Below are 25,436 nucleotides of genomic sequence, written 5' to 3'. Positions count from 1 at the left end.
ATAATGACAGCATTCAACCATCACGTAGCCCGCGCATGAGCAGCAGCAACTCGAGATAGGACATTTGCCAACCCGGCACGCATTGCGGGATCTTCCACAGCATGTGAATTGGGCTGCAGTGGTTTTCTGAAAAGAGCAGTCAATCCTGCCTTCATATCCAGCACGATCAAATCGGCTTCTTCAGTGGTTGGTTTCCTCGGAGGTGTTGATGAGCCATGCTCCACTTCAGCACCATTAGGTAGTAAACTTTGTAACTCTATACCCTCCTCTTCACCGTCTGCTTGCGATTCCCGGACACTCGACGTAAGCCGCCCTTCTTCCTCGGCTTCAATGTCCTGTCGTGGGCTTGCATCGGGTTGTGGTTGCGCGTGGCCTAAAGCGAGTTGTTTTTGATAACCCACGACCAGCATGAGGAGTTGCATAACCAAAACCACGACGTCTAACAATAGCAGCCTCAATTTTGAGGGCGGAAGTTCTCCAACGAAGTCAATGATCAATCCCCCATGTGTGTGTTTTACGCCACTTCGGGTCCAGAACAGATGTGAGACGAAGCACACGGCACTGACGAAGAGCGCAGGTGCAAGCTGCAGTCCTGTCGGTCGATATTGGACATGGACAACTTGTGAGATGGCACGGAGGATCAAAAGGAGGGTGAGATTGTCGGATAGGTAGGTGATGCCTATCTGGATGAAGATGATGGCGTCGAGGGTTCTGAGTAGAGACCGCAGATAGTCATTCTTCGAGTCGGCCACGCGCAGACTGCGCTCGGAGTTCAGAGCGCTGTCATTGTTCATCACAGTGCATCTGGGGATTTGGAATGAGAATCTATCATTGTATGGAGAAGAGAGGCTCCTGATTGTCGGCTGTGCCAAACGACGGCTTCGCTGTAGTCTTGACAAAATGAACGCGGCTCGTCCACCAAGCACGTGATTGTAGCATAAACTTGCTGCGCATCAACTCCACTGCTCCAAGTTCCAATTCCAACCTCATGCAATAATATCTATCCCTCTGGATCTTTCTTCGCACCTTTTCACTCTGAATCATTCTACCTCCATTTCCGTTTCTCACCATCTCCCGAATCGCCTGCTGCTTGTTGTTGTTCTATGCCGCGCTCGATACCAACGTGCCGTCAAATGCTGGGTCCGGGTCGAATTCGATCTGTGCTTTTCCAAACTTTTTCCGGCCTTTCTTCGCGGTGACGGTAAGGACGCCTTTGTCAGATCCGAGAGTCATCTCCAGAGTGAGATCGATATCCATACGACGAGGAACCTTTTCGCCTTCATCAATGAGCCGGTTTCGTTCCTCCTTCACATACTTGGTCAAGTCAATTTTGATATTGCCCACCTTGTATATAGGTCCTGCCCGAAGTTAGCCAGACCTGTCTGCGAGACATCAAAACCGTGGCATCCCATACCTGACTCTGGAAGAGGATTGTCTATGCGACTCGGTGCGCTGTCTTCCTGACTGCCATACAAGTCTTGGTATACCACATATTCAGATTTGGCCAAGTTGGTACCGTGCACGACAACATAGCAGTCGATGCCACACTTAAAGTTGGGCGAGATTTTGTCGTTCTGAAATGTGTGAGCCGCTGATGTAGTTGCATCGATGGCGACTTACTTTTTGGACATGCCATCGCATTTGATTTTTTGCTCGGGATCCCAGGATGGGACATTGATACCGGTCACTCTCGAAATGTTTGCTTGCATCCCATTTTTGATGAACCGAGAATCCGAGATGCTCTCGACAACTTCGGAAAGCCACGATATGCTTTTCTAACGCACTGATGACGGCGCCTCTGCATATAGCGGACCACGGGCGTGTGGGAACCACCAGCTCTATGTCCTCTTCCAGCTCCTCATTGATGAATTCGCGTACTTTTCTCTGAACATACGGGCTTGAACCCATTCCTCCACAGAGGATTAGTTTCTAGCTCGTATTAGTTCTGGCTTGGGCAAGCTTTTGCAGTACTCACCTGGACAGCAGGCTCGTTCGAATTTTTGGTCTTTTGCAGCTGGTTGCGGATAAGGTCGAACGTGCTCTCCAGCATCGTTTCAAAGAACTCCTCCATCTCCTCGCTTGAAGCTATCAGTGAATATCACAGGCCTTCTACTTGGATGCACATACCCGGTCAACATGACAGTATCTTCGTCGAAGTCATAATGATTTGTCACCCTACCATCGGTCTTGTCCAACTTGCACATCTTGAGTGGAAGCTCATAACGTGTATCTTCGTCGAAGTCACCTGTGAACTGGCGTTTGAGGATTTCGAATGCCTCCATGAACTTGCTTCCTGCGCCTACCTTCTCCACAGGCAAGCTCTCGAATGCTATGCCGAAGCAATGGTGCATGAATTCATGTAACGACCTGTCAACACTGGTTCCCCCGGCCTTGGCACCTAAATGAACATAATTAGTGCCTTGCTCGGGCATTGAGTGCAAATGGGAGCGGACCTTCACCAACAGCAGCTTCTTCCAGTCGAAGTGGCTGTGTTCTCACAATACGGTACGTGCAGCCGTCGATTGTGCCGCCTCCAATATCCACAATCATGGTACAGGTGTTTTGCTCCTACACGTCAGCTTGGCTTGATAAAGACGGTGTGGCTCACTCACCTCACTCACCTGGAAGGGTTCTGTGTGGAATTTGGAGTTGGTCTCGGTGATGGCGCATATTGCAGCTGCCTCTGGTTCTGCAATCATCACAATGTCATCTCCCATTCTGGAACCAAAGCCAGCGCCTTCAGAAGCTTGGCGGGTGGCTTGACGAGCGGCGTTTGACCATGTTGCCGGATGGGTGATCACAAAGCGGAAGATGGTTTGTTCGACCAAAGTCGGGCCCAGCTCCAGCTCGATGGCCTGCAACAGATGTCGATACAGATATCTCAAGAAGTCACTCGACACTCTCTGCGCGCTCTTGTTTTCCGGTATACGCATGATCCGGCTACCCAGAGCCATGCTGAGACGAGCATCATCAAAGTCCGTTCTTTTGAATTTCGCGTCCAGAAGAAGCTTGAACCATTGACAGATCTTGGATCCTGCTTTAGGTGCGTAGCCCCATTTGTCCTCGTGAAAGTCATTCTCTGAAGAGTATGCGATCCGGGTTGGCACCTTTTCCGTGTTGTCGCAAGGACCACCATTCCAGCGATTGATCACCACAATATCATTCCAGGTCTTCCTGGTACTGCACCAGGCTATCCCGGAATAGGTGGTCCCGAAATCGATAGCCACCATGATCAAGTTTCTTGCCTCGGCCGCTTTGCGCTCCTTTCGTTCCTCTCTCCGTCGACGTTTGGACTCTTTCTCCTCAACAGTGAGCTCCGCGGCTGCTCCAGCATTAGGCTCGCGAAAATACATTCCCGAAGGATGGCCTACCTTTGTACTTCCGTTTCTTGACAGATGATTGTTGCTGTTGATTTCTTCTGTCCTTTGCGGCTTTGTCTGACAACGTCAATGCTTCTCGACTTCTCTGGCCGGTAACCATCAGCTTACCTCGAGGCTCAGCATCCCGCACACCGAGTACGTTCAAATTTGAAGGCATGGCGTCATTTGACCAGGTTTTTCTTTACGAATGGACTTGGTAGATTCGAGGAAACCCCTCAATTGGTGGATGGTGGTAAGATTTAGGTTACAGAGATGGAGACGAGGGATTCTATATATGTCTAGAAATTGGATCACATGCCTTTGCAAAATTCCAGTAAGTGCAAGTGACCTCACTTCTGCTCTCAGTACTCCTCTCACTTCAGTTTCACTACATATGGGGCATGTATTTGTCTCACTTCAATATCCGTTCACCTTTGCTTCTCTTACTGGCTCGCCGACCAAGAGAACCACCATCCGGAATTCGGCATATAAGTCTGAGCATTGTCTTCTACCTATTTACTCATATCCCATATCCCGAATAAGTCAAGCAAATAAGTCTTTTCTCAATCCATCCAATCAGTCAAGAGGTTCCGGACGCTACAACTTAGGATCTTCAACAACAAGATGCCACCAGAAACTTCACCAGACGCGAACAAGTCAGTTCATGATCGTTCGTCTTCGCAAGCTAACCGAGTGAGTGCTGTGGAAGTCCATAATTCACCCCATCCAGGAACCACAAAGACGCGTGGAAAAGCAAAGCAGACACCAGCAAGGCAACTTGCTCAGGATGCTGAATCCTCGCAATTGAAGAAGACGAAGCTGCCGGCAACGTTACCGGATTGTCATGACAAAATCCTCACACAGACAAACCAGCTCGTGTCGAAAGATGAAGAAATCAAAAAGCTGAAGGAAGCGAAGAAAAGATTGCAAGCATCGAAGTCTGAACTGTCCAACAAATTGAAATCAAAGAAGCAGAAATTGCAGGAACTCGAGAACAAACTCCAGAAGTTGCAGGATGAAAGACTCGAAAATGCAGTATCTCATGAACTGCCCCCAATACCTGACGAGGAGGTCAACAAGCGGCTCGGAAAGATCTTCCTGGACACCAAAGGTCTCTCAAATCGATGGGTGATTGGAACATGGAGACAGATCGATGAGAAGAGTCACTCTGAGATGATGGTAAAGCTAGAAACTATGTCTCCCCAGCCGCTTTGGTCTCGACGTATGAATCATGCTATCAAAGAAAAGAAGATTGCCCCCAAAATCATTGTCAATACAATCATCAATGCTTCTTTGTGTAATGAGACATTTTTCCGTCCATTCGCATATCTTCGCAAACCGGATAGCAAGCTTGCGAACGGTGTTATCGAGGACTCTTTGAAGTGGCTGATTGAAACCGCTACAGCTGGTAGGTATTCCAAAAAGAATCCCTTTCAGAGCTCTAACCACATTCAGACTCTCACGCGTGGAACCAAATTGTACAAGCAAAGATTCTTCGCGCGATTGACATGCCATTTGCGGTGGAACACTGGCAGTCGAATGGTACGCGATGCAGCCCGGCCGTTATGCGCTTGAGAAACGAACATATTAGGTTGACATGCTTCACCATTATCCGACGATGTCGTCCATTCCTGAAGAAATTGGAGCATGAGGCCGAGTTGAAGCGCACCAATGAACTTGAGGGTATCGTGAGAGAATGCCAGGCAATGTCTTCCGCCCTGACGGTTCAATTCTCGTGCATCAAGATCTTCTTCTGGAGTGAGTTGGACGATCAGTACTTTGCTACGGGCCACAGAGATCACGAGCCGCATCGTGGCATGAAGCTAAAAGATGGTGATGATGACGAAGAAGGCCGAGATCCCAAAGAATGTGGTATCGAGGGAAGTTTGATAGACATGGTGGTCGAACCTCTAGTCTTGAGACTCGGTGACACAAGCGGGGTCAATCAAGATATTTTGCAGAACATCAGAAAGGCCGTGGTCTGGGTGCTTGCTCCAGATAATGGGGACGGTACAGCAAAAGTCTCTGGGCGCAAACGAAGACCATATACGAACCAGGATGTCGATGAGGCATCTACTCAGCGCCCATTGCAGTCTGAGAAAGAGACTCTACATGCAGCTCAAACACGCAACAGCAAGCGGAACCAGAAAGAGTTTCTTGATGGCCGGGAACCAGTCCCAACACGGGGAACTAAAGCCGAGTATCAGTCCATCGAGCCATCCATGATGTTACGCGCTTCAAACGGCAAATCGTCCAGCCAAACACCTCTTCAGCAGAACGACACGGTCACTGTACAACCTCAGCACGACGACGATCTTCCGGCAATAAAAACGGAGGAAATGCATGATGATGTTATTTCGGTGTCTTCGGAAGATGAAAATGGAGGGTCTTCCTCAGAGTCCAGCAGACGAACTGGGAACGGACGAGTTCATCAAGAGACTGCGAGAGATTCTCAGCAGAAGCACGGGCGGAGCCAGCCACGTGTTGAAAAGAGGCCAGCATCACCGGCGGCAGCGGAAGGCGAGCATTTCACAGACGATGTGCGGGTGATGGAACCAGTGGCAAAGAGGACGGTAAGCATTGGAGCTTCATCCAGACCTGCCTTGAATCGTGACACTGACAGAAAGCACAGAGAAATGGACTTCAGCAGTATTCCAACACCGCAGAACCTTCTACTCAAGCCCTCAGCAGATGCGAATCCATGAGCACCACCAACGGGCCGGCGAAGAAACAGAAGCCAACGTGTTCGCCTCGAATAAAGCTACGCACTTTGAGATGAAGACAGACGTACCGAGCAGGGGGGCGTCGTCATGCCGTGACGCAAGACATGAAATCGGAGCGGAAGGGTACCTGAGTGAGGTGTGGCGTTTGCCAGTGCGCTGCGAAGCAGGAGAAGAACAGGAGAGAGAGCAAGTTCACATTTGATCCTTGACCTTGAACCTTTTTTGGGGGGGAAAGGTCAATGGACAAGACAAAAAACACATTCAGAATCGGTGGACTCGAGTGTATTATTATTTCCATTGACCTTTTCCAATTACAAGAATTGGGTATGAAAGGCTCGCTCGTTATTGAGATTCCAAAAATCCCCCGAAGCGCAAAAGTTCCCGAGTCGGTCAAGAAACCAAGGGCCGGTCCAGGACGGTACATGTGGCACTCAAGAACTTGGGCGAGGCGGAGAGGATGGCAGAGTTCGTATGAAGAGTTCACAACAACCGAGAATGAAAAAAAAGGTCTTTCCGTAGCAAAGATACTCAAGAATCCACAAACAAACAAATGTTCCTATTTCAACATACTCCGTACTTTTTGAACCAACACCATCTCATTCCTCTCGCATCGCTGTAGCTGTTCTCTCTGTTCCCCAGGCTAGAACGTGAGGTTTCCCAAGTTCTGATTACGAAGAACAATGCCAGGAAACAAAATCGGAACGAACAACGTGCTCAGGGTCGAGGTACAGAGATACCTCATCCTTTCGGGAAGACCAACGGAGGAAGACGACATCCTCAAGTGCCAGTCAAGTTTGTTGTTCGAGAAAAACCGCCTTCAGAAGGTGAATCCTCTTGACTGGGTGCAACGATCATTCGTCTATGGTCTAACTAATGTCTGTGTGGATGTCTGTGTGTAAGTAAGATACAACTTGTTGTGATCCCATGTCTCTCGTTGTTGCACCACACCGCGAGACTTGCATTTGATTTTGTCTTTCTCTTGACTTTTCCAACTGGGGTAAGCAGGTGATGCAGACAAACACCGTCGATGGTCTACGAACGTGGATTCGTTCGAGTTTCACAGAATGCCCTCCCCTCTTGAGCGACCTACGATCATTTATCCAACAAAGTCCTTCTTTCCCTTCGGATCTGGCATCTGAGATCTGGCATTTTCTTTCTCCCTCAAGTCTATTCTTCACTCTTTACTTCTGCTTCGATTGATTTCGTACGGTCCGGCAAGTCGACATCTTTTCCTTCCTGCTCTTGTTTGATTTTTCTCTCGGATTCTTCGGACGCTTCATCGCTTTGCGCCGTGGGACCAACATCCTTGATCTGTCTTTTCTTGACTGGACTGGTGACATCGGCCTTGAGCTGTTCGAGAGACTCCTGGTCCAATTTGTTGAAGAACATCTCTTCAACCATCATGCGACCTTCCACCTCCTTTGCGCTTTCTTCGCCCTCTTTCCGCGGTGGTTGCTCTTCGGCGCCGTCTCCCGCGACCTGTTCGTCCAGTTTGAGTTTGGTGAGACCCATGCTATGGATCTGCTCCTCAACCGTGCCTTTCGAAACCAGCCGGATAACCTCGACCTCCTTGACCTGTCCAATACGATGCGCGCGATTTTCCGCTTGAATATCATCTTGAGGATTGAAGCCACTGTCGAACACGATGACCTTGTTGGCTTTGGCGAGATTGATACCAGCTCCACCGGCCTTGGTACTCAGCATGAACACGGGTGTTTCATCATCGTCGGCGGAGAAATCGTCGATCAAATCTTGCCTTTCAGACACCTTGGTGTTGCCATCGAGTCTAAAATAGTCGATAGCTTCCCGTTGGAGAATCAGCTCGAGAATATCCAGGATCATGACGAATTGGCTGAAGATCAACGTCTTGTGGCCTTGCGACATGAATTTGCGAAGCAACTCGAGCATCTTCTGCACCTTTCCGCTCGCGAGCCATTCTCCGTGCTGAAGCGCGAACCGCCGAAGTGGTGCATGCTGGTCACACAGCGTATGTATCTCCATGTCCGAGTATGCCTCTAATTCCGTCACGATAAGATCGGGGTTGGACTCGCTGAACATGTCAACCTTTAAACATTGTCTCGCAATCGCTGGCAGTATCTTGTCTGGATAGAGTCGACGAAATAGGAGCGGGTGAATGGCAGCCTGTCTCAGCTTCATCAAGATATTGGATGATTCGTTGGTGACATTCTCCCCTCTTTCTTTCCGTTCACGAATGCTGTAAGCCTTGTCAAGGTACGACTGATAAATTTCAGATTGTTCAGGAGTGATATCACACAACTCCACTCGTCGCTCCTTTCTGGGCAGATCTCTCAGAACTTGATATTTCTTCCGCCGAAGGATGAATGGCGTCAGCATGCTCCTTGCACGTTTGATTCTCTGTTCAGATAGCAATGCTTCATGATTTTGTTCCATGGCCTTGACGGTATGCGAGAAGATGCTGCTGAGTTCTTGCGCTTTCTCCTTGAACAAAGACGGCATGAGAAATCCGAGCAGACTGATCAATTCCTTCAGATTATTTTGAAGTGGCGTTCCAGTAAGTAGTAAGCGGAAGTTTGACTGTATCCGAACCAGCTTGCTGGCGACTTGGGATTCGGCATTTTTGAGCATATGACCTTCGTCATACACTGTACAGTCAAACCCGAAATTCTTGAGCCATGGGAAGTCCTCTTTCCCTTTGGCCAAGGTATAGGTCGTAACAATGACGTTAACGTCATCCCGACTGTCTTCAAGTCTCTCTCTGAGCTCAACTCGCTCCGTTGGGTTTGTTGTGTAGTAAGGCTCGACGTTCAAAGTTGGGCAGAATCGCCTGAACTCTTTCAGCCAATTTTCAAGAGTAGCGGCAGGCACGACAACAAGATGAGGGCCCATTCGTCCTTGTTGATACAGGTGTGCTAGAAAAGCAATGACCTGACACGTCTTTCCCAAGCCCATATCGTCTGCGAGAATGCAGCTTAGGCCTCTCTGGTAAAGTAATTTCAACCAGTTGATCCCCACAACCTGATAATCCTTCATTTGAATGTCGTCCGACATGATCGATGGCTGAGATAGGAAGTTTTTCGGCGTTCGCTTCTTGACAATGTCCCGATCTTCATCACTGATAGGTGTGCCAATACCACTGTCATGACTTGAGCGCTGGGTATCACGCAACGAAACCATGTCCAATTCTCCGCCTTGGTTGCCGTACAGATTCACCCCCCAGCTCTTCATCTCCTCAGCCAAGGGTTTGGCTAGGCTCTGACACTTCTTGACCAAATAGTCGACAGCTTCATAACTTTCCAACATTGTTTCAACTTTATCAACAATCTTGTCTCCAACAGGGATCGTCTTTCGTCGACCCTTGCTGGGCTTTAGCTTGGGATCTTGGATTCTACGGATGTCATCGAGACTCTTGAAAGGCCTTTCCGAAAGAACATGTTCAGCCAACTCGCGAGAAATAGACGCAGTGTCGGTCAAATCTGCAGCCGTGCAATTGTTGAAGAGGTCAAGGAGCCGGGAGTTGAATGTGGTGTCGGTTTCTTTATCAGATAGCACGGCCGAATCAGCTTCGTCGGATTCATCTGACAAGACGGTGATCGGTTTGGCTTTGGGCTTGGATGTGTCTCTGGCAGTTTCTACATTTTGTACAGGAGACGGAGTGCGTTTTCGGCCTCGAACAAGGGTTCTCTTCTTTTGAGGAGGCGGAGTATCAAACACCTCGATCGTTTTGGAAGGCTTCCGAACATTCTGTGTTGAGCTCCATTTCTCTGTGATCGATTTTGAAGAAACTTTGGCTTTTTGTGCAGCGGGCGCTTTACGACCTGCAGGGGTAGGCATGAGTTCATCCTCACTGCCAGTCAAATCGATAGCGTTCTTCTTGCCTCGATCATGTCTTCTTTCACTAAGTAGAAGAATCTCTTCCACAGCATCATCGTAATGCCCTTTCTTTGACACCAACACCTCGTAGCATTCTCGAACACTGACCATGCTGACCATGTTCATCATACGCCTGACTTTGGCTCTCGTGTTGTAGTCGCTGATGTCGTCTAACTCCAGCTCCGGTTGTCGCTTCTGAGGAGCTGGAACAGGCAATGCACGAGCGGGGGCCGTCTGCCGGGGTCGTTTGGAGGCGTTACCATATGCATTAGCCATCACGTCTGCTGATCGCTTAATACCGTTGGACGTAGACGAGTTTGAGCTGGGCGATTCTCGAAATATTGCATTTGCAGTTATTTCCCTGAACCGACTCAAACCATTGGTTTGTGCCTGCGGTGACTCCGGGATTTTGTCTGTTGAAGTGTTCGTCTTTCGCACAAAAGTCGACGGCTTGATATCGTTCGCCCGGGGTTCATCGCTGTCTGATGAGCCTCCACGATACACTGGTCCTTCATCGTCACTATCAATGGTGATGGTAGGCGGCCGTGGCTGAGAAGCAACGTAAGGTCTTCGAAAGGCGGTCCCGGCTGGTGCCATGGCGCTGGCAAGATAACCACCTGGTTTCCGACTTTGGGCAGCCAAGGGTGAAGAGGCTGTCACTTGAACCACCCCTTCCTTTACTGGGGACGATGTCATGTCCGGTGAACGATCAATAATTTGTGTAGGCTGTGTCATCTTCTGCGTAGGACGCTGGAGTGGCAAGGTTGCCATTGTCTTGATATCGCTGTCGTCATCCATGGGATCGACACGTCGCAAAGGCAGGGTCTCGACCGTTTCGTGGGCAGTCTTAGGGCCAGGGTTGAAGAGTTCATCGTCGGACCGCGAAGGAGAAGTAGGAAAGGAAGACATGACTGACGGCAAGGTGAGGTAGTTGTAACAGGTCGCGGCAGAAAATCACCGCCCGTTAAAGGAATACACCATTACACTCCCATTGTGAAGAGCGTCGCACGGCGGTGAAACAGGGAAATTTAATCTATGCCACCGAGTACTCGACCTGCGAGACTCTATGAAAAGTGAAATGGTCCCCTCCGAAAGTGGATAATGTACTCTGTACCGGCTACGAAATACTTCCGCCATTATTTTATGGACGAGAACGCGTTCGCGTCACGGGGAAGATTAAAGCAGCGTTGGTATTTTTAACCAAATCCGTCTCATCAGTATCCTATCCACCGCCGCTTTGCGTAGTTCGATAAAAGCCACTCTTACGACTCTGTCCAGTTGGAGCGGGTCCTCGTTCTCTACTACAATACAACAATATTCTAGACGACATCAGAGAAGGAGTCGTGTTGTATTTGTCTCTGTTCTCCACGTCTACGTACAAAAGAACCCGCAGCACTGAACGGCCAATCCTCCACTGCAGCTCACGTGTGGCCTCCGTCATAGTATCAGTCGTCAAGGCCAGTTTTAGATCCCATCTTCATATTCCATCCTCCTCTAGGCAGACAATAACCGACACACCTCTCCTTTGTTTTCCTCCGCTTGACGAAAAGATCGGTACTGCAATACGTGGAGAAAGTCTCTTATCAAATATTCACCATGGCCACACGACGCAATGTCACGTCTGAGAAGACGATTTCCGAGACACAGAGTGGCCCGTCTACAGCCGATCAGGTTTCGGACACGACACCTGCAGTCCCAACGTAGGTCGCACTCAATCCATTCGACCAGCGGATTCCAGCTAAAGGGCAATCAGCCACGTTATCTACAAGCTCCTCTTCTTCACTGCGGCCATGGTATGTGTACCCATTGGTTCGTACTTTTTGACACTTCACACCATTTTTGGAGGTATGCGACCGCTTCTCCCCTTCTACCAACACTTCACGCTGAACGTAATGTTAGGCAAAGCCGTATGGGCTGGCGCTTTGGCCGCCATCATGGCGAATGTCGTCTTGATAGCCTATATCATCATGGCTATGAGAGAAGATCAGTCTGAAAAGGCCGAGGCTGGGAACAAACGAAAGAAGGCTCAGTAACCACCGAGGCAGCATGATCTACGCATACGGCATCTTCGCTGTAGAGTTCAGCTTCGCGAAATGAGTGCGGTGCAATTCCATCCTTGGTCAAGTACAGTCTATGAACGCATCTGAGACCAAGTCTGCATCTTGAGCTTTACGAGCCAATATGAGCCCGTGCTACTCTCATCCTGCCAAGATTATCTCCTCCAGCTCTCCCTGACAACCAACTCTAGGGAGTCTTGTCGTTATCCATCATCAAGTCGCCATGGAGATTACATCAGACATTATTCATAATATTTGGCCGCCTTCCGCCACGCATGTTTGTGATATGCAAATGCGAGATAACGTGTTCCCAAGGCCATCGTATGTCAATTCCAATACGCCAAAAATGTTCATCGAAAGCGAGCGTCCATAAAATAAAATTTTCCTCCGATCAATGGTCACGTCGACTGAATCTTCGCTTGATCCAGCTCTGTTTCTTTTGGGGTGACTCCGGGGGAGAATCCATACCATCTCCAGAACCTCCGAGTTTGATAGGCTGGCGAGGGTTGTTGGGAGCCATGTTGACAGGGACACTGTTCTGAGCATACATGCCGTCATTCATGTTGTATGGTGCAAAAGGCTTGTTCGTGACGGCGGGCTGGCTGAACTTGAGTTCATTTGCATATGGATTCTCCGGACTATAGTTTCTGTCATTGCCATCCGGCTTGGGGCGTGAAAGTTGATGCAACTGGTCGAAAGAACTATTTTGCGAACTGGGGTTGGTCGACTTTCCATACTCCTCTGAACCCGAAGTCATGGTCTCATAAGAATGTTGGTAGGAATGTGCAGAAACCGGACTTTCTCCATTGTAGCCATTTTGATAGCCATTGAGATATCCGTTCTGAGGCCCGTTGGGGGCTCCGTAGTAAGAATTCTGTCGCCTGCCGTACATCTGAGAAGCGCCAGGGCTTTCCTCGACTGAGCTTTGAGGGCCAAAACCGTAGGATGAGTTACGATAGTATCCGCCGCTGGGTGAAGGTCGAGGTCTGGCTTGTGGAGAGAAACCGTTGGCTGCTCGGAGGTTAGCACACTCTTATTCTGCAAGTTTCGTGACATTTCTTTCGTACCGGAATAATAGCTTGCTCTGCGACTCGTATCACCTGGATGTCCCATTTGAGAAACTATTCAAATACGTCAGTGCCGTTTTACCACCTGATGAGACCGGAACTTACATGGTCTGCTGTTGAACGAAGAACGACGCGAGCTTGTACCTTCTGCTGCAGCGTTGAACGAGCGAATCGTATCAAGGGGTCGCTCCAGGCGATATCGAGTTGGGTTTGAACGATCAGGGTCGGCTGCGTACAATTGATCAGTACTTCAAGTTCTGCAACAGTACAGAGCAACTTACTGATGACGTTGCCGTCCATATCCTTGTGTGTCATTCCGCGTAGATCCTCAACTGTAGCCGCTTCTAACGCTTGTTCCGCTACAACACAGTAAGTATGTTTCCAACCGCACCTTGTATATTTCGGGGTTACTGACCAGGTGTCGCCTCACTTAGAGCCCTCGAAGGATCGGCCTTGGTGTGCAGTCTCTTCTTGTCTTTTTCACTTTCTGTCAATTCGAGTTTGTGTCCAGAGGCACTACTTTTGTGAGTTCGTTGGGAGGAAAAGCTCATAGACGTATGGGCGCGAGGCCGGGTCTCTGGACTGGCCTGCGACATGGTTGTCATGGAGGCAGGTACGGGCGGTATCGATTGCGTTGGTGGAGATTGCTGATAGCGAAGCAGCTAAGTGGAACTGATCAACTCAGTGCTGGGAATAGTTGGCAGAGAGCGGGTCTTTCAAGTAAGGAAGATGTCCTCCGATTAATTAGATGGCGAAATGAGATTGAGAGAAAGCGAGCGCGTGTAGAGAGATATTCGTAGAGTAATTTGAAAAGTGAGCGTGGTAGCGAAGGAGGTGATGGAAGAACTATGCAAACGCCGTGCGAGGTATCTGGCAAGTCCGACGCGCAATCCGCTGGTATGGTCGCTCGAAGTGAGTGGCGGGGAGCGGCAGGCGATCTTTGTTGCTGACGAGAATTTGTTTCAGGGCCGACAGGGGTGTGTAGTGAGTGGTATGAGGCGCAGGGAGCAACGACCTGGAGAAGATTTTCGAGTCGCAGAGGCTTGCTCGATGCTTTTGCGGGAGTAATATGGACCGGATTGACACGGCGTGCGTACGACTACTCGGCGAGAGAGTTGTGCCACGCGAGTCCGAGGGCCAGCAGAGACTGAATGCAAGATTGCACAGGGATGGTGAAATCCAGCGAGGCCTAGTCTACCTAGTCGAGCGGGATTTCCGTGTGGGCTACCTAGAGACACAGGGAAAAACGGTCTCGGCAGAAGGAGGATGGAAAAATTGAGAAGAGGATGGCGATGATGTACTCCGTATTTCGACGCTCCACGAGAACGAATGTACTGGTTTGGAGAAGATGTCCGACGAGAGGAGTATTGTATGTAGATGTCACATCTGAAGCCAGAAAATAGCTATGGAAAGTGGATTGAATATTGATGGTGGTGGTGGTGAATACGCAGCACGCAGTATGCATAAAATCAATCATTCGATATATCCGTATCGACATCGATGGTACCGGGCCCAACGCATGTGTAAATGCCGACACGCCTTGCCCCTATAGGCATCGCTAGGCATCGCTAGGTACCTTAAATTGGGCGAACCCTGGCGGCCCTTGTGCCGCTAATGGGCGGTATTTCCAAGCTTCCAAGCTTCCGATCACCTTTATTCGTCGCTTAACCAACTTTTTCCTCTGCACGTTTGGATTTTCCCGCCATGCAACCCCAGCACTCGCCATCCTTGCGACTAGTTGCGAGTAGTGCTTGTCAGCCCACAGACCCATCCGCATGAGGTCGCCTGCAGCTTCATGATTGGCACCCGGGGAACTCTGGCAACGGTCCCTGGCTAGGGACCTTCCAAACACACCTTGGGCGTGGGTGAACCCATGCTCACCCGGCTCAACTAGGCGGCGGTACGCTCGAACGGCCATCGTCAATCTTGTCCACCCATTCCTCAGTGCGAGTACTGCAGCTCTAACCAGTATCGACTGGGGGGATCTCCAGCAGGCCCCAGCTAGGGCTCATCGTGCTCCCCAACGCACTGTCGAACCTGCCGCAAACCTTTCCCAGACACGATCCGCACATGTGTCACACCAGCCAGGTTCGCAAAAACAGTTCTGAAACTGATTTTCCAAGACATGATCGCTGATGATGCTACAGCTGTCATACGGTGTATTCGGAGCCGCTGTCGATGCCCTGTCACCGCAGAGATCTCCTGTCATGCCAATGCTCTAGAAAAGCTCAGACGACGCGCGGCACACCGAGGCCCCCTCTCTCAAGTGCAGCTCATCAGCACCATTGCAGGTCGCAGGAGAACGGATCTTTCACTCTCCAGACAAGCCGGAGCCCACTCAACCATCAAACAGGTCCTTTTTCATCCTTCGTTGAGCGCATCCATCCATGTTGGACCACTCAGCCCGGACAAGATGCTTATCGTGCACCAAGACCCGCAATATCAATGCATCTTTGCATCATGATATCTGAGACATCTGCACAGGCCATGGGCTTATCCGCAGGACCCTAGCCTACCTGGAACTTTAGCTCCTCGCAGGCCAATTCCTACCCTCGGAGTCGATCAATAATACTGTGCTACCTACTTGTACGGAGCAACGATCCTTGCTCTCACACACCATACGGAAAATAAGTGGATGTTTGGGGATACTGATGCTTCGACCATGGGTTCCATCTATACGTCAATCCAGCAATAGAAGCATCATAGTACGAGCACTCGCCTCAATACTCCATATGTGGCGCAGACTTTGTCTGAAATACTCTTACGGAAGAGTCGAAAACTTCAAGACCTTCCCAACATAGATGGCCCTTGTCTCACAGGCGAGGGAGCTATGCCAAAGCTTAAAAACCTCTGCCGTTCTCTTCAACGAGAAGCGAAATGCGCAAAGTAGCAAGGATTTTCAGCCGTCGTTGCCACTAACTCACATGCTTTGTCCGTGCCCCGGGACGCCGCAACGAAGGACCCTATTCCGTTACTGGTACGGAGCACTTGTACCTGATCTTAGAGCGAGCCTCAGCTGTCCTGCAACGATGCCATACAGATGATTGAAGTACAATAAATCGAGAAAGCCCCGAATATCCATATTTGTGTATCCGGAGTCCGACAGGCAATGTGCAATTCATGGATGCTAGTTTTATACAAATTGGCATTCGAGATTGTGACCATGCTCTCATAAGCTGTTCAGACACATGGATACTTGATTTGCCTAATTTTACTGTGGGATATTCAGTACAATTTTATACAAAGGTAATCTGCAAGTCAGGTAAAGTACTGACATCGTGATGTTGATTTGACTAGTAATGAAACGCCAATACTTGGTATACGATGCTGTTTGTGTCGCGGGAAATAAATCCCCTCGGCAATGCCCGCATCCAAATCACGAGCAAGATACAGAGCACTGTCTGTATATTTTCCTGAAGCCACGCCTCAATCTATGCCCGAACTGTGGACACAATCAGGTACAACTCATGATACTATAACACCCTGTATATGGTTATCATGTCACCCACAGTACGAAATAGGTACCTAGCCAGCCTTTTCCTCGGGAACGACTCCATACGAGAAAAAAAAATCTCCGTCTCTCTCTATCAAAGGTACCTAGGTGGTTCCGATCTCAGTTTCGAAGCACTTGTACGTCAAAAATGTACGGGACTATAGGAAATATATCGAACTCCACCATCGTGGCTGTACCTGATCTTCATCCAGCTCGAAAAAGAGAGGCCAAAACAAAATCCCGCACCACCATCATCACCACCGAACACATGGATTCGGAATGCTCGTAAAAGATTGTTTGACAGGTATTTCAACTCGTACCTTGTTAGAAGCTCAGAGGGCTTTTCATCAGCATAACGGCACACTTTCGCGCCGCAAATGTCACAAAGATGGATCTCTCGAGTTCACACGTGCACATTGTACAGGACGGGGCTACAGTATTGTACACTGCCGTCCACACCACCGGAACATGGCCATCTTGCCTGTCTACCTTGGGTAGGTAAGTAGGTAGGTACAGTACAAACGAATCTCGTCGATTGTGGAGAAACAGAACTAGAACCAGACTACGGAGTAAGACTACCTAACGTACTGTACTACTTATTACAGTACAGAATATAAACAATAGTTCCGGAGGGTATGTACGTACATATACCCAAGGTATGTTTTTCTTCGTTGCAAGGCTGGCAAAAGGTCAACCGTGCTGGAAAGTACACTCATCCCTCCGTACACTTACTTTATGGAGCATCTAGGTACGGAGTATACATGTCAATGAGTGGTCTTTTTTTTATCAACAACCAATGCTGTTTCCCAGCCACCAGGGAATAAACAAATGTCACTTTTTGCTTTCGTTGGCAATGATGACTCCTCCCTGCGAGAGACAGTCCTACCTATTCTAGGCATTCACACCTTCTCACGGAAAAACTCTCCAAGCTTACTCAGATGTATCCGTACAGTACTCCGTAGAACCACAAAAATCAAAGACACACAGCATCTGACTGGGGGTCGACGCAGCACACACATATGCTCGAGACCGGTGTGATACCAAGGAGTTGACGCCACTACATCTGGGTTGTAGATACTCCATGTCTCAGGTAGGTAGGTGAAGGGGGTGATCAGCACAGGCGTCAAGAATAGGCTCATACGACGACAGGTAACTCTTTTCTAGTCTCACGAGTTTTTTTTATGCACACAGAGTAAATTTCCCGGGTCTATCTACCCATGTTCCCATTCCAGGGCAGAGCCCTTGCATGAACATTCATCATTTGAACTTTCTATACCAGGCACACGAGAAAGACACCTCTTGATGATGAAGCTCAACCTCCTTTTCCCCTTTCGACCTTGCAGCAAAAAGAAGACCGGCGGCCAACTTTGTTTAGTTGAGGATCCAAGATGTTGTTTCCATACATGCAAATGGTCACTTTGTTGCTGTCATCCAGTATCTCGAGATAGTGTCCACATCAAGCCAACAGACTCGTTCATATGAGCAACCATGAACACCGACCTCTACAACTTGTTAGGCGTGCTTGCGGTGTTCCACTGATAGCCAGCAGCATCACTGAATCTGTAGCCATAAGACGCAGTGAAGTCGTCGAGAACCGCAGGACCGCGAGAGCCTGGAGGGAAGGAGATTAGCTTTCAAAGTTGGCTACAGATCAGAATGAGACTTACCGTAAGGATACTCCATGGGCACAATGTCCTTCTTCTCATCAAGGTAGTGCAGTAGAGGTGTGAAGATTCTCCAGGACGCATCCAACTCGTCGTCACGGACAAAGTTGGAGTGGTCACCCTTCATGGCATCCAGGATCAAGCTTTCGTAGGCCTCGGGAATCTTGAGATCTGAGAACCGGCGCCTATAGGTAAGATCAAGTTCCGTGACCACTGTTTGCATGGATAAGCCGGGCAGTTTAGAGTTCATCTTGAGGTAAACTGATTCGTTGGGCTGGATTCGAATGACAAGTTCGTTTCGAGGAATGTCCTTAAAGATACCTGACGTGACGTCCTTGAATTGGATTCGAATCTCGGTCTTTTGCTCGTTGAGGGCCTTGCCAGCCTTCATGATGAAGGGTACACCATCCCACCTCTCATTCTTGATAAACGCCACCATGGCACAGAATGTGGGACATCTCGAGTCTTTCGGGACAGTGTCATCGTCTTTGTACGCAGGCTTGGTACCATCGAGGGATTTGCCATACTGGCCGATGATGACGTTCTTTGGCTCGATTTGAGGCATACCTCGGAGAACCCTGACCTTCTCGTCACGAATGTCTTCGGCCGAGAAGGAGATAGGGCGTTCCATGGCAAGCAGAGTGAGCACCTGGAGAAGATGGTTCTGCATCACATCGCGAATGATGCCAAACTCATCAAAGTAGCCACCACGACCTTCGGTTCCAAAAGGCTCCTTGAACGTGATCTGAACACTGTCGATGTGGTTGCGGTTCCACGTGGCACCCAAGAATTCGTTACCAAACCGGAGAATGAGCAAGTTCTTGACCATTTCCTTCCCGAGGTAGTGATCAATACGGAAGATCTCTTCTTCTTTCCAGTCGGGCTCGAGCCTAAGGGGCAATGTCAGTGGGTTTATTCGTAAAGAGCTGGTACCAGAACTTACGCCCGCTGCAACTGTCGTGAACTGGTCAAATCTTTCCCAAAGGGCTTCTCGATAATGATTCTGGCGATACCACCGGTGGGATAACAGTTCCTCTTCAGGTGTTGTGAGACTGTGATAAAGACACTTGGTGGGAGAGCCATGTAGAAGACTCTGTTGTTCTCCTTACGACCACCCTCAATGTCTGTGATGTGCTTGTCAAGCTTTTGGAAAGGCTCGTCTTGATCGTATTGACCAGCAATGTACGTGCAGACCGAAGTGAACTGTTCAAGCTGTTCCTCCACCTCTTTTGTTGGGGTCTTTATGTAGGATTTGACTCGTTTGAGGTATTCCGCATGGTCCATCTTTGTTCTGGCATATCCCACGATCTTGATGTCCTTGGGGAGGAATTTGTTGCGGTACTATCGTAGACAAGAGGGTCAGCAAGGGTTTCATCCCAATCTCTCCATTGTTATCTTCACCCACCAGGCCGAAAAGTGCAGGGAACGTCTTCTTTTTGGCGAGATCGCCTGATGCGCCGAGAACGACAATCACAGTGTTCTCCTTGAGCTCGATCGTGCTGATGGGGCATGTACGGTCAGCATGATATTTCCCTCGGACATTGTGGGGGAGGGAGCCAGGAGCCAGGAGCCAGCGCGGCGACGTCACGTACCCTGCATTTTCAGGCTCATCCGGGCGCACGACAGTGTCCGCCATTGTGGTATTCAAGGGGCGAACGGGCTCGGTCTGAGGTTCAGGAAAGGACAAGATTGGGATTGAGGTGTTGTCGTTCTTGAATTTGATGGGCATGGAATGACAAAGCGGAAATAATTATGTTAGTGAACTGCGGGCTCGATTCGATGGCCCGCGGAACACTGAGGCTGGTGGGGCAGGTAATATGCTTTGTGAGAGCTACCGAAACAACAAGCTGGGAATGATCTGAACAATGGCCAGTTGAAACGGAGAGCTGGGTTCGTTCTGACGCCAAACAGGTTTCGATGCTGTCACCAACCGACAATCAGACGTCGAGATGCAGTTGTCACAATGGAAAGGGAAAATCGCAGCGGACGCTCGTGGGTGGCATACACTCGTACCTCCCAGGTACGCTTATCAAGCCTATATCAACACTTTTTTTTACTGTGCGCTCAAATTGTCGTCACTAATCGGTAAGTCCGGCCTAGGCAAGTCAGCCCCAGGCCTACTGGAAGCGCGTCTTCCGATGCAGGATCATTCTATCTCCCAGGCGGAATCGTCGGCTCTACGTGCCGCCTAGGATGCAGAGGGCTTCCCTTTTGTTCAGACCTTGCTCATTCTGTCCACATGCTGCTTCGTCAACCTCGCCATGTTATGTAATCGCCCGCTCCTTGCATCTGTCACGGCTTACTGTTCTAGGAATTCGCAAGGTCGAGTGTGATAGAGGAGCTCGTAAGCTGCACACATTCCTCTTTCTGTGGACAATTTCTGCTCCTGGCGCAAGGCGTCTCTCTTCACGCGGCATGCACGTTCTTAAGTCCGGGCGGCAGCGGTGTGTTGAAGTGTTGAATTTCCAGGCTACCTACGGAGTAGTAATTAGGCTATAATTCTTGGTGTCCTTCCATGACGGTCGGAGGATGAACTCCGGTAGACCGCCGCTCCCCGCCCGCCCAAGCGCACCTACAATAGGTACCTAGGTAGGTCGGTACTCGTACGGTGTACCTAGATTCCTACAATACTACGGGCGTGAAATGAAGCTGGTGTTGGGCTGTCGACGTCGAACAATGCAAAAGCATTCGGTCCTCAATGGGCAGGCCTAGAGAATAATGACTCTTCTGGCTTGTGGTGAGGCCGGCCTTCCTTCACGACCGAGCGGATACTTGAGACTTGTTGATACCCCGTGACCACCGGGGGCTTGTCAAAAGTTCTTCCCGGCCGCCCTGCACGTGACACAGATGCAAAGATCTGATCTTGGCACTCTACTCCCCATTCGGGATTAGTCCACACATCCCATCCCAAAATTCGCAACTGCGGTCACAACTCAATTTGTAGGATTTTGACGACACAAACACCGACGACAACCATCTCCCTCCATCATCACCGACGACCAGTTCTCGACACGACAAAATCGACGAGATGTCTTCCAGCACCAACCACAGATGTAAGCCTTTCCCTTTCGAAGAGCGAAGCGCTCACACTTGATTGAGCGTCAAGACTAACATTTCTTCGATCACAGTATACGTCAAGGGCAAGCACTTGTCCTATCAGCGTGGCAAGCGCAACACCAACCCCAATGTCTCCCTGGTGAAGATTGAGGGCGTCGAGGACACCAATGCCGCCAAGTGAGTCACGAATCCTTTCCAGCAACAGGAGGATCTGGTGTTGAAGATTCGCGCGCACCCGGGGAAAGCTCTCCTGCTAACAAACTTCGTTGCACAGGTTCTACCTAGGAAAGCGCATCGCCTTCGTCTACCGAGCCTCGAAAGAACGACAAGGTAGCAAGATCCGAGTGATCTGGGGCAAGGTCACCCGCCCTCACGGCAACAACGGTCTCGTCCGAGCCAAGTTCCGACACAACCTCCCTCCCAAGAGCTTCGGTGCTTCCGTCAGAATCATGCTCTACCCCAGCTCGATATAAATCGTCCGTCCTCTCTCGTCGACTTCTGGAAACGAAATAGGTGCAAAAGATGATGGAGAAAAGAAGGGCCATAACCTTAGCTTCTCGATCGCGGTAGATGCAAGGTAGAGCGATCAGATTTTGACCGCCTCGTGTCCATCCCCGAGACACAATGTCAATGTCCGGAGAACCATAGATGGCTAAATTGACCAGCAAAATGCCATTTGCACGTCAAGAGGTATTTACAGAGGTCACTGCTCGAAAACACGAGCACACGCGCACACGGTTACTATGTGCTTGAATGAAAAAGACAAAATTTCTCATCACAAATTGAAGTGCCCGAATTTAATGGGTTGCTCGAGATTCTTCTCGATGCATTTTTGGTGGATGCGGACTTGGGGTGAACCCTGGTTGCAGTTTCTGTCTTTTTGTTTTCTATCGTGAATATTGCTGGCGTCGCCAGCCTCGGCCGCGGGAACGTTCCTCAGGTCCAAAATCCCCCATCAAGATGTTCTGCTGACAGCCAGATCCCCAAGCGTGCGCGTAGATGTTCTGACCCAGACTCCAATAACATCTTCACAAGGCCGAATGCATAGAGACTGATATACAAGGCTGTGCCTGGAGACAATCCTGATGAACCCCACAGGTTGAGAACAACGAACCCCTGCCGTTCGACAAGAGCCAACGCCCCTATTGTGCTTTTCGAATGAGAATTATGTAGTTGCTTCGTCGTGCATGAACGTCAATCGCTGGTTATATATTTCATGACATGTACACATATATTACAATTCTACTGGTATATCAGCCAATCAATGGACTAGGGTTCTATTCCAGTTTCCTCAACCGCCTCGCTGACTCGGCAGCCCCTAGAGAGCAACACGCTCCGATAAACATGCAGACCGCGATCGCGTTGGGCGCATTGTCCTTCAGGTTCAACCACCGATGGTGTTCCGGATCGTCTTCTGTATGGTCGTTCTTGCCCGGCTCCAGAACCGAAAAGACAATCCAACTGATGAATGTCCCGACAAACTGCGGCAACGTCGTGTAAACATTCAACACGCCGAGGTAGATACCCGCGAGCTCCCCGGTACTCGAATGGGCACCGTGATCGTCGGGATGGTTGAGCCTCAGCACCCCACTTCGGCCCTGCTCACTCATCTCAACATCATCATCCAAGTCTCCCTCGTCCACACTTCCTCGTACGGCAGTGTACCCGGGGGCACTGCTTCCGCGGACATCGACATGGCGGGAAGGAGAGGCCTTGTTGATCTCGATGCCCAGCAAACCAAACGGGGCCCAGCACGAGACGGCCCAAGGTACACCGCAGCTCGCAACCAGGGCGGTAGCGGCGTGAAGGCTGCGGATCCACGGGGCGGTGATCGTGATCAGGGCGAAGATCACGTTCGAATACATCCACGCGCTCGTCAAATCGGGCTGCCACTGGTAGGCCTTGAACAGAATGGTTTGGACGGTCCTGCCCAGAGACGCGGGCGGACGAGGTGTGAACTTCTCGTCCACTTCCTCGGGAGATCGAACAACGTAGGGCAACAGGACCGACGAGCCGAACGTGATGAGGGAGAAGATTACGAGTGCCATGCTCCCCAGGCGTCCGATGTTCCCCAGTGCATCGTGTTCATCTGTCGGGCTTGTTGTGGTGGAAGGACGATCGTAGCGGTAGTAGATTTCTCCGACGAACGTGGAAGAGTAGAAAAGGAAGGGAAACCTGTGTGGCCGGCCTTGTATTAGCTCAAATTGAATTGCAAGCATGGCCCTCGCATAGATACACTAGGGGGCCTCAAGTTTCTCGTAACTCTTAAAGGTGAAAAATGTAGATGGGAAGAGCGACGTAGACTCACCATCCAATCCACACCCAGAACTGAACGTTACAGATGCCTTGAATTCGTCTGGGTAAATGGATCGTCCTGTACCACAAATTGGACAGAACCTCCTTGACACCCACCACGTCATCTTCACCCCCTATTCTGACTCGCTCCGACACAGCCCAAGATGTGACACCAGTACATATCCAAAGTGCCATTGCGGAAATGACGCACATCTTCTTGAACTGGGTGTCGCCTCCCGCCCAGTTGGGCAGAATGCCCACGAGGTCAAACGTGCCGATGAAGTACCCCAACAGATGTCCTGCGGCCGTGAGCCTACTCGCCCACGCGCTCCCAGCCTGTTGTTGAGAGATGGGCAGTGTATCGACGATGAGACTGCGACAGCACGCTTGTACGGCGTTGACGCTGAAGTCCAGGGCATATATACACAACACCGCCAGAACGATGGTGATGTCTTTGTGAGCTTGTCCCTCCGGCGTGAACAGCCCCACCACTTCGCTCGTCCATCCCAGGAGGAGCAGGCCGAGTCCGGTTATGGCTGCGCCAACGGCCATGTAAGGTCTGCGTCGGCCGTATTTCGACGTCGACCTGTCCGCGTATGCGCCGACGACAGGCTGCATCAGCAGGCCCGAGAGGGGGCCTGCAATCCAGACGAGGCTTGTCTTGGACTTTGTGAGACCGAGTTGGAGGAGGTACGGCGTGCCGTCTTCAGCGGGCAAGTCAGTTCGTGTCGCGCAAACGTAGGTACTCGTCGAATGAGCCGGGACTTACATGTCATTTCAGTGCCCCATGTGAACCTGCGCACCCTCGTCAGTATCATGTCCACGGGACGTACTCGCACACGACGGTGACATACTGCAGTCCGATCAGGGAGAAGGTGAGCAGAATCATGCGCATAGACTCGGTAGAGCCTTTGATCGAAGGCGTCCCGCTCCATGATGCGCTTCTCTGCATCACATCAAAGTGTATATGAGGTTTGTGGGGGATGGGAGAAGTAGCAGCAGCTGGTGCTTGTGAACTCTACGTTGTAACGATCGCGTCCGGGATCGCAGGTCTCAGTGTGCTATGGGATCCAAAATTTGATACGGCAACGATGCTCTCGCTGAGTATAAAAGTCATGCTTCTTGGAAAGGAGTGTTGGTTTCTGTCAGCCCTTCAAATACAAGAGTACAACGTGTACTCAAGCTGGTGTCCCACGTTACGCGTGTATATCAAGCCGCAAGGGGGGGGGGGCACCCAAGATTATTTGACGTCTCCCCAACGGCTGATTGACGCGTCCGGAGCACAATCCCGACTCAGGGTGAGTGAGGGAGGCTTTGTATGAGGCTCTCAATTAGAATCATCGACACTGTTTTTGAATCACTCAAAAACCGTTCAACATTTTGAATCGAACATTACTGTGGGTGGTACTTGATTAATGACGAGAAGCGTTAACAGTCAAAAGCATGCGCAGGGAAGGCCTTACCGCCGAACACGGACTGCTAATGGCGCCGCTTTTGGCGAGCCTGGAGTAATTTCGTAGAACTGTAACGAGGCCAGGAGGCACGCAGGCTTTTCTCTCCTGTGGTGGAACGGTAAATGCTTAGATTATACGGAGTACAGTAGATGAAGAATTTCCCAAGCTAGATAAATCGCAGGATTGTCTGTCTTGTTAAGCACACAATGCAGATTTCCGTTCTGGCACTTTCTTCCGTCCTGATAGCCATCGTTTCCGCTCGTCCAGAGAATGTGGACAAACTATTTACAAAGTCCCCTCTTTTTTTATTGCTCTGATAACCAAACAGCTGCTACAAGCTTCTCTCGGTCCGCGTATAGCTGGCTCTCAGTCTCGCCGCCCTCAGATGACTCCATGTTGCTTTGACGAGCAGACG

The 25,436-nt window shown here is 50.1% G+C and overlaps 9 protein-coding genes across 12 annotated transcripts; 3 read left to right on the top strand and 6 right to left on the bottom strand.

Moving 5' to 3' along the window:
- Nucleotides 1-20: 20 nt before the first annotated feature.
- Nucleotides 21-794, bottom strand: PV06_01015 (uncharacterized protein; the record flags this gene model as incomplete). Its single annotated transcript, XM_016401595.1, has 1 exon — nucleotides 21-794. One exon carries the CDS (start codon nucleotides 792-794, stop codon nucleotides 21-23), a length of 774 nt encoding a protein of 257 aa, XP_016268648.1.
- A 307-nt stretch (nucleotides 795-1,101) lies between these two features.
- On the bottom strand, nucleotides 1,102-3,537 carry PV06_01014 (uncharacterized protein; the record flags this gene model as incomplete). Its single annotated transcript, XM_016401594.1, has 9 exons — nucleotides 1,102-1,358; nucleotides 1,415-1,574; nucleotides 1,621-1,929; nucleotides 1,976-2,078; nucleotides 2,128-2,398; nucleotides 2,454-2,565; nucleotides 2,613-3,322; nucleotides 3,372-3,437; nucleotides 3,489-3,537. The coding sequence occupies 9 exons, from the start codon at nucleotides 3,535-3,537 to the stop codon at nucleotides 1,102-1,104; spliced, it is 2,037 nt and encodes a 678-aa protein (XP_016268647.1).
- A 446-nt stretch (nucleotides 3,538-3,983) lies between these two features.
- PV06_01013 (uncharacterized protein) lies at nucleotides 3,984-6,138 on the top strand (the record flags this gene model as incomplete). Its single annotated transcript, XM_016401593.1, has 3 exons — nucleotides 3,984-4,767; nucleotides 4,815-5,932; nucleotides 5,992-6,138. The coding sequence occupies 3 exons, from the start codon at nucleotides 3,984-3,986 to the stop codon at nucleotides 6,136-6,138; spliced, it is 2,049 nt and encodes a 682-aa protein (XP_016268646.1).
- A 707-nt stretch (nucleotides 6,139-6,845) lies between these two features.
- PV06_01012 (uncharacterized protein) lies at nucleotides 6,846-11,029 on the bottom strand. The gene has a single exon (XM_016401592.1). The coding sequence runs from the start codon at nucleotides 10,841-10,843 to the stop codon at nucleotides 7,250-7,252; it is 3,594 nt and encodes a 1,197-aa protein (XP_016268645.1). The 5' UTR covers nucleotides 10,844-11,029; the 3' UTR covers nucleotides 6,846-7,249.
- A 221-nt stretch (nucleotides 11,030-11,250) lies between these two features.
- Nucleotides 11,251-12,787, top strand: PV06_01011 (uncharacterized protein). The gene is made up of 3 exons (XM_016401591.1): nucleotides 11,251-11,634; nucleotides 11,688-11,779; nucleotides 11,834-12,787. Exons 1-3 carry the CDS (start codon nucleotides 11,531-11,533, stop codon nucleotides 11,965-11,967), a joined length of 330 nt encoding a protein of 109 aa, XP_016268644.1. The 5' UTR covers nucleotides 11,251-11,530; the 3' UTR covers nucleotides 11,968-12,787.
- Nucleotides 11,821-14,488, bottom strand: PV06_01010 (uncharacterized protein). Its single transcript, XM_016401590.1, has 5 exons — nucleotides 13,474-14,488; nucleotides 13,340-13,417; nucleotides 13,164-13,286; nucleotides 13,059-13,112; nucleotides 11,821-13,002 (listed from the first exon to the last, which is right to left on the bottom strand). Exons 1-5 carry the CDS (start codon nucleotides 13,661-13,663, stop codon nucleotides 12,383-12,385), a joined length of 1,065 nt encoding a protein of 354 aa, XP_016268643.1. The 5' UTR covers nucleotides 13,664-14,488; the 3' UTR covers nucleotides 11,821-12,382.
- Nucleotides 14,489-17,691: 3,203 nt separating this feature from the next.
- PV06_01009 (glucose-6-phosphate 1-dehydrogenase) lies at nucleotides 17,692-20,210 on the bottom strand. Of its 3 annotated transcripts, XM_016401588.1 has the most exons (5): nucleotides 19,808-20,210; nucleotides 19,621-19,714; nucleotides 19,159-19,556; nucleotides 18,219-19,105; nucleotides 17,692-18,163 (listed from the first exon to the last, which is right to left on the bottom strand). In XM_016401588.1, exons 1-5 carry the CDS (start codon nucleotides 19,942-19,944, stop codon nucleotides 18,054-18,056), a joined length of 1,626 nt encoding a protein of 541 aa, XP_016268641.1. In that variant the 5' UTR covers nucleotides 19,945-20,210; the 3' UTR covers nucleotides 17,692-18,053. The 3 variants fall into 3 exon arrangements, with proteins under 3 accessions (XP_016268641.1, XP_016268640.1, XP_016268642.1); XM_016401587.1 differs by having other exon boundaries at nucleotides 19,621-20,210; XM_016401589.1 differs by having other exon boundaries at nucleotides 19,159-20,210.
- Nucleotides 20,211-21,160: 950 nt separating this feature from the next.
- PV06_01008 (60S ribosomal protein L33-A) lies at nucleotides 21,161-22,050 on the top strand. The gene is made up of 3 exons (XM_016401586.1): nucleotides 21,161-21,268; nucleotides 21,344-21,449; nucleotides 21,547-22,050. The coding sequence occupies exons 1-3, from the start codon at nucleotides 21,244-21,246 to the stop codon at nucleotides 21,743-21,745; spliced, it is 330 nt and encodes a 109-aa protein (XP_016268639.1). The 5' UTR covers nucleotides 21,161-21,243; the 3' UTR covers nucleotides 21,746-22,050.
- A 426-nt stretch (nucleotides 22,051-22,476) lies between these two features.
- On the bottom strand, nucleotides 22,477-24,796 carry PV06_01007. Of its 2 annotated transcripts, XM_016401584.1 has the most exons (4): nucleotides 24,422-24,796; nucleotides 24,337-24,362; nucleotides 23,581-24,271; nucleotides 22,477-23,447 (listed from the first exon to the last, which is right to left on the bottom strand). In XM_016401584.1, the coding sequence occupies exons 1-4, from the start codon at nucleotides 24,517-24,519 to the stop codon at nucleotides 22,550-22,552; spliced, it is 1,713 nt and encodes a 570-aa protein (XP_016268637.1). In that variant the 5' UTR covers nucleotides 24,520-24,796; the 3' UTR covers nucleotides 22,477-22,549. The 2 variants fall into 2 exon arrangements, with proteins under 2 accessions (XP_016268637.1, XP_016268638.1); XM_016401585.1 differs by lacking the exons at nucleotides 24,337-24,362; nucleotides 24,422-24,796 and having other exon boundaries at nucleotides 23,581-24,295.
- Between the last annotated feature and the right edge of the window lie 640 nt (nucleotides 24,797-25,436).

Source organism: Exophiala oligosperma (genome assembly GCF_000835515.1).
Source record: "Exophiala oligosperma strain CBS 72588 unplaced genomic scaffold supercont1.1, whole genome shotgun sequence".
In the NCBI taxonomy this organism is placed as follows: Eukaryota; Fungi; Ascomycota; class Eurotiomycetes; order Chaetothyriales; family Herpotrichiellaceae; genus Exophiala; species Exophiala oligosperma.
The sequence above is the reverse complement of the archived record's forward strand: the minus strand, read 5'-3'. Positions and strand labels throughout refer to the sequence as shown.